Raw genomic sequence first — 12,035 nt, forward strand, 5'->3', positions numbered from 1 at the left:
CAAACCCAAAACAATTAAGAAAATGGTCATAGGAACATACATATTGATAATTACCTTAAACGTGAATGGACTAAATGCTCCAACCAAAAGACACAGGCTGCTGAATGGATACAAAAACAAGACCCATATATATGCTGTCTACAAGAGACCCACTTAAAACCTAAGGACACATACAGACTGAAAGTGAGGGGATGGAAAAAGATATTCCATGCAAATGGAATTCAAAAGAAAGCTGGAGTAGCAATACTTGTATCAGATAAAACAGACTTTAAAATAAAGAATGTTACAAGAGACAAGGAACAACACTACATAATGATCAAGGGATCAATCCAAGAAGAAGATATAACAATTATAAATATATATGCACCCAACATAGGATCACCTCAATACATAAGGCAACTGTTAACAGCTATAAAAGAGGAAATCGACATTAACACAATAATAGCGGGGGACTTTAACACCTCACTTACACCAATGGACAGACCATCCAAACAAAAAATTAATAAGGAAACACGAGCTTTAAATGACACAATAGACCGGGTATATTTACTGATGTTTACAGGACATTCCATCTAAAAACAGCAGATTTCACTTTCTTCTCAAGTGTGTACAGAACATTCTCCAAGAGAGATTACATCTTGGGTCACAATTCAAGTCTCAGTAAATTTAAGAAAACTGAAATCATATCAAGCATCTTTTCTGACCACAACACTATGAGATTAGATATCAATTACAGGGAAAAAAACGTGAAAAACACAAACACATGGAAGCTAAATAATACATTACTAAATAACCAAGAGATCACTGAAGAAATCAAAGAGGAAATCAGAAAATACCTAGAGACTAATGACAATGAAAACACGACGATCCAAAACCTATGGGATGCAGCAAAAGCAGTTCTAAGAGGGAAGTTTATAGCTATACAAGCCTACCTCAAGAAACAAGAAAAATCTCAAATAAACAATCTAACCTTACACCTAAAGGGACTAGAGAAAGAAGAACAAACAAAACACAAAGTTAGCAGAAGGAAAGAAATCATAAATATCAGAGCAGAAATAAATGAAATAAAAACAAAGAAAACAATAGCAAAGAACAATAAAAATAAAAGCTGGTTCTTTTAGAAGATAAACAAAATTGATAAACCATTAGCCAGACTCATCAAGAAAAAGAGGGAGAGGACTCAAATCAATAAAATTAGAAATGGAAAAGGAGAAGTTACAACAGACAATGTAGAAATACAAAGCATCCTAGAGACTACTACAAGCAACTCTATGCCAATAAAATGGACAACCTGGAAGAAATGAACAAATTCTTAGAAAGGTATAACCATCCAAGACTGAACCAGGAGGAAAAAACAAAATATGAACAGACCAAACACAAGTAATGAAATGGAAACAGTGATTAAAAATCTTCCAACAAACAAAAGTCTAGGACCAGATGGCTTCACAGGTGAATTCTATCAATCATTTAGAGAAGAGCTAACACCCATCTTTCTCAAACTCTTCCAAAAAATTGCAGAGGAAGAAACCCTCTGAAACTCATTCTACGAGGCCACCATCACCCTGATACCAACACCAGACAAAGATACTACAAAAAAAGAAAAAAAATTACAGACCAATATCACTGATGAATATACATGCAAACATCCTCAACAAAATACTAGCAAACAGAATGCAACAACACATTAAAAGGGTCATACACCATGATCAAGTGGGATTTATCCCAGGGAAGCAAGCATTCTTCAATGTATGCAAATCAATCAATGTGATACACCATATTAACAAACTGAAGGAAAAAAACCATATGATCATCTCAATAGATGCAGAAAAAGCTTCTGACAAAATTCAACACCCATTTACGATAAAAACTCTCCAGAGACTGGGCATAGCGGGAACCTACTTCAGCATAATAAAGGTCATATACGACAAACACACAGCAAACATCATTCTCAATGGTGAAAAACTGAAAACATTTCCTGTAAGATCAGGAACAAGACAAGGATGTCCACACTCACCACTATTATTCAACATAGTTTTGGCAGTCCTAGCCACGGCACTCAGAAGAAAAAGAAATAAAAGGAATACAAATTGGAAAAGAAGGAGTAAAACTATCACTGTTTGTAGATGACATGATACTATAAATAGAGAATCCTAAAGATGCCACCAGAAAACTAGCAGAGCTAATCAATGAATTCGGTAATGTTGCAGGATACAAAATTAATGCACAGAAATCTCATGCATTGTTATACACTAATGACGAATAATCTGAAAGAGAAATTATGGAAACACTCCCATTTACCACTGCAACAAAAAGAATAAAATACCTAGGAATAAACCTACCTAGGGAGACAAAAGACCTGCATGTAGAAAACTATAAGATACTAATGAAAGAAATTAAGGATGATACCAACAGATGGAGAGGTATACCATGTTCTTGGATTGGAAGAATCAATATTGTGAAACTGACTATACTACCCAAAGCAATCTACAGATCCAGTGTAAACCCTATCAAATTATCAATGGCATTTTTTATGGAACTAGAACAAAAAATCTTAAAATTTGTATGGAGACACAAAAGACCCCGAATAGCCAAAGCAGTCTTGAGGGGAAATAATGGAGCTGGAGGAATCAGACTCCCTGACTTCTGACTATACTACAAAGCTACAGTAATCAATACAATATGGTACTGGCACAAAAACAGAAACATAGATCAATGGAACAAGATAGAAAGCCCAGCGATAAACCCACACGCCTATGGTCAACTAATGTATGACAAAGGAGGCAAGGATATACAATGGAGAAAAGACAGTCTCTTCAATAAGTGTTGCTGGGAAAACTGGACAGCTACATGTAAAAGTATGAAATTACAACACCCCCTAACACCATACACAAAAATAAACTCAAAAGGGATTAGAGACCTAAATTTAAGACCGGACACTATTAAACCTTTAGAGGAAAACATAGGAAGAACACTCTTTGACATAAATCACAGCAAGATGTTTTTTGACCCACGTCCTAGAGTAATGCAAATAAAAGCAAAAATAAACAAATGGGACCTAATGAAACTTCAAAGCTTTTGCACAGCAAAGGAAACCACAAACAAGACGAAAAGACAGCCCTCAGACTGGGAGAAATATTTGGAAATGAATCAACGGACAAAGGATAAATCGCCAAAATATATAAACAGCTCATGCAGCTCAATATTAAAAAAACAAACAACCCAATCCAAAAATGGGTAGAAGACCTAAATAGACATTTCTCTAAAGAAGACATACAGATGGCAAAGAAGCACATGAAAAGCTGCTCAATATCACTAATTATTAGAGAAATGCAAATCAAAACTACAATGAAGTATCACCTCACACCAGTTCGAATGGGCATCATCAGAAAATCTACAAACAACAAATGCTGGAGAGAGTGTGGAGAAAAGGGAACCCTCTTTCACTGTTAATGGGAATGTAAATTGATACAGCCACTATGGAGAACAGTATGGGGGTTCCTTAAAAAACTAAAAATAGTATTACCATATGATCCAGCAATCCCACTACTGGGCATATACCCAGAGAAAACCATAATTCAAAAAGACACATGCACCCCAATGTTCATTGCAGCACTATTTACAATAGCGAGGTCATGGAAGGCAACCTATATGCCCATTGACAGATGAATGGATAAAGATGTGGTACATATATACAATGGAATATTACTCAGACATAAAAAAAGAACCAAATTGGGTCATTTTTTGAGACGTGGATGGATCTAGAGACTGTCATACAGAGTGAAGTAAGTCAGAAAGAGAAAAACAAACATTGTACATTAACGCATATATGTGGAACCTAGATAAACGTACAGATGAAGCGGTTTGCAGGGCAGAAATTGAGACAGAGACATAGAGAACAAACGTATGGACATCAAGGGGGGAAAGCGGTGGGCGTTGGGGTTGGTGGTGCGATGAATTGTGAGATTGAGATTGACATGTATACACTGATGTGTATAAAATTGATGGCTAATAACATCCTGCTGTATAAAAAAATAAATAAAATTCAAAAAAATAAACAGGGTATGAAATGATAAAAGTGATTTTTTTAATTTAAAAGAAAAATTCACTATAATACCGGAAAAAAGTATCTTTCTTTAAGTTGACAAATGACCATTGGTCTGTACAAAAAGAATAGAGATACTCTCCCAGACCAAATGAGATGTCTTCCAAAATGTATATCTATACATTTGTATATATTCACACAAATGTGTATTCGTAAATTCATTATTTTTTGAGGCAAGTAAAGTTTTTTTCCCACAGAACTGATGTGATATATAACCTGGATGCTTCAGATGTTCAAAAAACTGCATAAGTCATATTTAAACCAAATATAAATAATAGGACTATCTTTTCTCTGACCCTTTCTGTAACCAGATCTAAGCCCACAGCAGGGGCTAAGAAGGAGCTTAGAAACTGAGCTATTAGGAAGGAGTGACTGGAATCTATGGCAGTTTGGTGCCTACTGGGGCAAAGGAAGCAGGCTCTACTTGCAAGGTAGGCAGATGGAGATTCAGAATCAGGCCAAGGGGGACACTGACTACAGGTGCTAGGCTCAGATGCATAATCATCCCAGGTGCTTATGAATGACTCATCTAAAGAGAACTGCACTGGACACAGTGGAAGTGGCTTAGCAGCAGAGGGTGGGGCTGGCAGGTATTCAGAAGGTTTAAACTGCAAAACTTCCAATGCAAGAACATGGTATATCTCTTCATCTGTTTGTATCCTCTTTAATTTCTATTTCTTTCATCAGTGTCTCATAGTTTTCTGCATACAGGTCTTTTGTCTCCTTAGGTAGGTTTATTCCTAAGTATTTTATTCTTTTTGTTACAATGGTAAATGGGTGTGTTTCCTTAATTTCTCTTTCTGATTTTTCATGACTAGTGTATAGGAATGCACGAGATTTTTGTGCATTAATTTTGTATCCTGCAACTTTACCAAATTCATTGATTAGCTCGAGTAGTTTTCTGGTAACATCTTTAGTTTTCTCTATGTATAGTATCATGTCACCTGCAAACAGTGACAGTTTTACTTCTTTTCTGATTTGGATTCCTTTTATTTCTTTTTCTCCTCTGATTGCTGTGGCTAAAACTTCCAAAACGATGCTGAATAGGAGTGGTGAGAGTGGGCAACCTTGTCTTGTTCCTGATCTTAGTGGAAATGGTTTCAGTTTTTCACCATTGAGAAAGATGTTGGCTGTGGGTTTGTCATATATGGCCTTTATGATGTTGAGGTAAGTTCCCTCTATGTCTACTTTCTGGAGAGTTTTTATCATAAATGGGTGTTGAATTTTGCCAAAAGCTTTTCTGCATCTATTGAGAAGATCATATTGTTTTTCTCCTTCAATTTGTTAATATGGAGAGATATACCATGCTCTTGGATTGAAAGAATCAACATTGTGAAAATGACCATACTGCCCATAGCAATCTACAGATTCAATGCAATTCCTATCAAACTACCAATGGCATTTTTCACAGAACTAGAATAAAAAATTGCACAATTTGTATGGAAGCACAAAAGACCCCGAATAGCCAAAGCAATCTTGGGAAAGAAAAACGGAGCTGGAGGAATAAGGCTCCCATACTTCAGACTATATTATAAGCTACGGTAATCAAGACAGTATGATAAAGGCAGAAAAACAGAAATATAGATCAATGGAACAAGATAGAAAGCCCAGACATAAACTCACACACATATGGTCACCTTATCTTTGATAAAGGAGGCAAGAATATACAATGGAGAAAAGACAGCTTCTTCGATAAGTGGTGCTGGGAAAACTGGACAGCTACATGTAAAATAAATAAAATTAGAACACTCCCTAACACCATACACAAAAACAAACTCAAAATGGATTAAAGACCTAAATGTAAGACCAGACACTACCAAACTCTTAGAGGAAATCATAGGCAGAACACTCTATGACATAAATCACAGCAAGATCCTTTTTGATCCACCTTCTAGAGAAATGGAAATAAAAACAAACAAATGGGACCTAATGAAACTTAAAAACTTTTGCACAGCAAAGGACACCATAAGCAAGATGAAAAGACAACCCTCAGAATAGGAGAAATGGGAGAAATTTGTGTCCTTTAGGTAATATTTGCAAACGAAGCAACTGACAAAGGATTAATCTCCAAAATATACAAGCAGCTCATGCAGCTCAATATCAAAAAAACAAACAACCCAATCCAAAAATGGGCAGAAGACCTAAATAGATATTTCTCTAAAGAATATATACAGATTGCCAACAAACACATGAAAGGATGCTCAACATCGCCAATCATTAGAGAAATACAAATCAAAACTACAATGAGGTATCACCTCACACTGGTCAGAATGGCCATCATCAGAAAATCTACAAACAATAAATGCTGGAGAAGGTGTGGAGAAAAGGGAACCCTCTTGCACTGTTGGTGGGAATGTAAATTGATACAGCCACTATGGAGAACAGTATGGAGGTTCCTTAAAAAACTAAAAATAGAGCTACCATATTACCCAGCAACCCCACTATTGGGCATATACCCTGAGAAAACCATAATTCAAAAAGCAACATACACCACCATGTTCATTGCAGCACTATTTACAATAGCCAGGCCATGGAAGCAACCTAAGTGTCCATCGACAGGTGAATGGATAAAGAAGATGTGGCACATATACACAATGGAATATTAATCAGCCATAGAAAGAAACAAAATTGAGTTATTTGTAGTGAGGTGGATGGACCTAGAGTCTGTCATACAGAGTGAAGTAAGTCAGAAAGAGAAAAACAAATACCATATGCTAACACATATATATGGAATCTAAAAAAAAAAAAAAAATGGTTATGAAGAACCTAGGGGCAGGACAGGAATAAAAACCCAGAGGTAGAGAATGGACTTGAGGACATGGGGAGGGGGAAGGGTAAGCTGGGGCAAAGTGAGAGAGTGGCATGGACATATATACACTACCAAATATAAAATAGATAGCTAATGGGAAGCAGCCATAGAGCACAGGGAGATCAGCTCGGTGCTTTGTGACCACCTAGAGGGGTGGGATAGGGAAGGTGGGAGGGAGATGCAAGAGGGAGGAGATATGGTGTTATATGTATAGATATAGCTGATTCACTTTGTTATACAGCAGCAACTAACATGACATTATAAAGCAATTATACTCCGGTAAAGATGTTAAAAAAAAAAAAAAAAAAACAACTGCAAACCTATATGTTTTTGTATATAGGGCCTCACTACCCAGTCAAAAAATTAAAGTCATAGCTCCAATAATGACAATTGATAAAGTAAATGTCCTACAACTTTCTATTTTTAAAATGGCATATTCAGTATGAAAACACAGTGACAAAGTGGCAAGTATGTTCAAATAAAAGACATTATTTTCTGTACCAACTGAAGACCCAGAGCACGAAAATCTTTTCTGTAAAAGTACAAACCTTTACTAGCTTTGTCCAAATGTTCCAAATCATTCACAAAATTGAGGATATCAGGGTAGTTTTCTTCACATATTTGCACAAGAAAATGTAGTAGTGTTGTTTTCTGATCTGCTGATTTTGTGTCCTTTAGCTAAACAGAATGAGAGGGAGAAAAAATACAGAGTCAAAAATATGTTGATAGTCTCTCTACTTAAATAATGTTAATACTGTTTTTTACAGATAAGAAATAAATGAGCTGTAAAATTAGTTAATGCTATTTTTGAAAAGCCACTATTTAAACACTTGAAAAGCTACTCTTCATATACTGTTGTTTGGTCTAAGTCATTAATATTTACTGTAAAGAAGGAATAAGCTTAATTCAATCTAGTATGCAATGTTTCATGGGGAAAAAAAAATATGGTGAAATGCCCAGGAAAACAGGACAACCTGGGAACGTATATAATATCAACACTTAAAACAATCCCACATGCTTGCTCATTTTTTCATTTGGCACAGATTTATAGAATGCCTACTAGGTACGGCAGGAGTCGGAGACGCAACACCAGTAAGTCATTCCTCAAGAAGCCATTTAGTGGGGGCGGGGGGGAAACCCCAGAAAATATGCATTTCCCCTGTGTGACAAAGAGTATAGTAAAAATAATCATACAGTATGCCTAGGAGGACAGGGCACCTGAACTGAACACCAGCAGGCAGGAAGTTGTATGGGTTGAGGAAGGGAAGGAAAAAACTCAAAGGCACAGTTTGAAAAAGACCGTAGATGAGGAAGAAAGTGGCACTTTAGAGGAGTCCAAGTGACTCCAAAATAAAAGTACATGTTGCGGGGAGGGGGAAGTAGGGAGAGTAGAAAGAAATATGAGGAGAAGGCCAGAAAATTAAAAGAAAGGCAGACCATGCTATGGATATAGGATTCTGATCCCTAAGAACTGGGAAGTTTTAAACTAGATGAGAGCTAATCAGACGTACATTTTAGAAAGCTCCTTGTAGCACAGTGTCGATAAAAGATTAGAGCAAGGGTAAAAACAGAGCAGGAAGAATAATTTTAAAAGCTGTAGCAATAATCCAGGCAGGGAAAGAAAACAGCCTTGAGATGAGGTAATGCCTTAGGCATGAGATAATGGGACAGGGTGGGCATGGAAACCCACATGATGACATCTATTGAAACGGGACAGAAAGAATGAGAAAAAGATTTGGGTGGGGTGGAGAAAAAAGAATTGTTTCAGTTTGGGACAAGTGAACTTGAAGTTTTTGAATAACATCTAAGTGGAGACGCTGGGAAAGGATATAGATATATATAGGTGTAGAACAGTGTTCTCAACCTTTATTTCATTATTGCTGGCTAAGTTTTTTTAGGCGTATTTTTCCGAATCATTTGCACATATGAAATTTTAAAATGATACATATACTGTATATCTGTTTATGTACTGCATGTACATCTGTGCTTTACACATAAAAACAGAGGCAGATAGGAAAGATATTTTTGCTCCCCGAGAACCAATTTTCCATCCCTTGAGGGTGATAAACTGTAGAGAATACATAGTGAGAACTTATTCTAGGATTACCGGTTTGTGAGCTCTTAGCCTCCAAAGCTAAAACGTTGACCAAATAAACACAAATAAGTACACAGCATAAAAGAAAGGTGAACAGAGGCTTGAAGAGAAGGCCAGGATGGACCAATCCTAATCTGAAAAGGCCGAGGAATGAATTAGAAGGGAGAAAGGCTAGGCTACAACCTAGGTACAAATAGAGGTCAGCTTAGCTTTTGTGAGTGATGGGGGTAGGGGGTGTTGGGTGTGAACACAGGGCAAATACATAATCTGATAGTGTTCCCTACAAATGAGTAATCATCCAGATCAGATACACATATAAGGGGAGAAAAAATCACTCTTTTCACACCAGGATTTAATTTAGAGTTGGAAATTCTTGGTATACTTAACTGTGCACAACCCTATTGCTTCCTTTCCAACAATTTCCTACCTTAAAATAAGTGTATACACACACATACACATATATATCCATATGCATTTTTTTCAAACTCTATGTCACTAAGTATTATATCACTATCAGAAAAATGAAAGTTACTATCCGATTGTGGCAGAAGGAGATATTCTGTGCCATCACAAATATTAACACACATGACTTATTAATGCACAAACTATCTTGTCCCTGGAAACACAGAGCTACCCTACTATAGACAGCCAGGCTTTCACATGATTACTCTTATAACAGTTCAAATGCTGCACTGGCCTATTCGGCATGCAAACCATTCAGCAGCAATTGTTCCTGGCACTTTAAAAACTGACTGATATGAACAGAGTCCATTATTTGATGCCTCTTAAAAGGAACATAAATCACAACATTCATCTGAGTGTTCTGAAAAATTATTCCTCAAAAACTGACTCTGATCACTAGCTAGACTGATTGCCACTAACGTGTGAACGACCAGCTAAAACATAACACTAAAACTGGCCTTTAACTAGCTATGTCACCTTGGGCAAGTTACTGGACCTCAGATTCACATAAATAAAGTGAGAATATGGAACTGGACAGGAAAAGGAAACTCTAAATTCACTTTCCACTCCAAAAATATTAAATATACTTTACAGTGGACTTGTGTTAGTAGACATTGCAAAATCTATTTTTAAAAAATACTAGAATAAAAATGAAGAAACCTAGTTATAATCTCAGTCCAGAAGTTACTTTTGCATGCTTGGGTCAGTTAAAATCTTTCGGTTTCAGCTTTCACATACACTGAGAATGTTAATCCGATTTATAAAAGTTACCTGTCAACTCTACAATTTCATTCGTACTATCATCTTTAATGGATAAGGCTAGGGTAAAAGTAGCAAACTTTCACAAATATAATAGTTTTCCCTGGTACAACCATCAGTCAGTATAAAAACTGTCCTTTGATTTTAATTTTGCTATTTTTTTTAAAGCACTCTAATGGTTAACTCTTCTGTTCCCCCACCTCCCTCTTTATAGCAATGACTAGAGAACACCGTTCCTTCGGTGGATTCCCAGTTCCTGACTGTCACCAATTTACACCTTTCTTATCATGCTCCGTTCATGTGAAACTAGACACATGTCCTGTGTGGAATGTTGATTAAGACAAGCACCTGGAAAGAGCTTTCCAGGGCTATTTGTGATATAGCTAAATGGCCAGCAATTGCTAGGATTAATATATCAAGAAATCTCTATGATCCAACAATAAGCAACTGGATCAATCTTGATCTTTATTCATGAGCAATAAGAATTCAGAATTAGAATTCTATAACCTATATAACATCTACCAATTTAATAAATGTTAAGGATGCAGGTCAAACACAGATTCAAATATTTAGAGACAATCATAAAGCTAAACACTAACTTATGGAGGAGGTTGCTAGCCTGGCTGTACTATTGAAAACATCAACTGGTTAGCAACTCACATACTGGTCACAGTCTAATATTTAAAATATACTCACTGAATAATAAATAGAAGTCTCCCATCCCTCCAGAACAGAATCTATATTTAACAACCAGGAGACTTAAAAAAAAAAAACACTCAAATTCCCAAATAAATAAATCTGAAAATATACCTAATAAAAGATAAGAAGTTAAGAAACACAGAGAGTGACTATTTGTTGACAATGCATGGTTACTTACAAACTACTAGTTGCTCTAAATTCCAGGACAGAGATTCTTCATTCAGTTCCTAACGTTCTCAGGAAAAACTGCACAGTGCTGGGAAGGTATTCTTCCTGCCTCAATTACTCTATTCCCTTCCTTCCTTCCTTCCTTCCCCCAAATCACTTTAAAAAAAAAAAAAAAAAAAACCCTCCCAGAAAGCACATGAAAATATATGAAAGCAGAGCAAAATATATTTATCACAGTCTTCATTTACTTGCTCAATATTTTTTCACCTTTTGATAAACATTAACAACAAAAAGGGCACACTCTATTTCTACTAATTATTCAGAACATACATAATCAGCGATTGAGCTAGAACAAGGAAAGCTTGAGAGATGGTGCTAATTTTGTTGAAGAGAAAAAACAACTTGAGCATACTCTGTAGTGCTAACTCTTGGAAAGAAAATGAAGCTAAAATATCTGGCTTAAAAATTTATTCTTAAGTTTAAAAAAAATGCTTTTTAAAAATTTTCACCGACATTGCTTGACAGGATTCCTTTGGTATCACTGTCAAGAGATTTATCTTACTGATGAGTAATCGTCACTGTTAAGGAGAATTTCTTGTTTATATATTGTTTCTTTAAGGAACATTTAATGTGGCATAGATGTCAAATAAACAAAAAGATGGATGGAGTTTCTTCAACCGCTCTGTTCATTCCAGACAAAATAATGTTAAAAGCAGATCCTGTAATAAATCATGGCCTAGTTGTCAGTCTGGATAGAACTCCTTTGTAGCTACAATGCAAGGTTTGGGAATATTTTTAAGCTATTCAGCACGAACTTGGATGACATTTAAAGAAAATTCCATTGTTTTAGTCACAAGAAAGAAAATTCCTAAAATAAAAACTAAGTATCGTCTTGGTGATTTTCAGAATCCAAAGAACTACAACCCCTTACACTCTGAATA

General features: G+C 36.0%; 1 protein-coding gene across 4 annotated transcripts in view; it reads right to left on the minus strand.

Moving 5' to 3' along the window:
- Positions 1-12,035, minus strand: part of DIAPH3 (diaphanous related formin 3) — a 546,819-nt gene that overhangs the window by 226,697 nt on the left and 308,087 nt on the right. For all 4 annotated transcript variants that reach the window (XM_059996017.1, XM_059996016.1, XM_059996015.1 and 1 more), the window contains one exon: positions 7,460-7,589. In XM_059996017.1, the coding sequence (XP_059852000.1) occupies positions 7,460-7,589 (130 nt within the window). The remainder of the gene's footprint in view (positions 1-7,459; positions 7,590-12,035) is intronic.

The sequence above is a fragment of the Delphinus delphis genome, chromosome 18, assembly GCF_949987515.2.
Source record: "Delphinus delphis chromosome 18, mDelDel1.2, whole genome shotgun sequence".
NCBI lineage: Eukaryota > Metazoa > Chordata > Mammalia > Artiodactyla > Delphinidae > Delphinus > Delphinus delphis.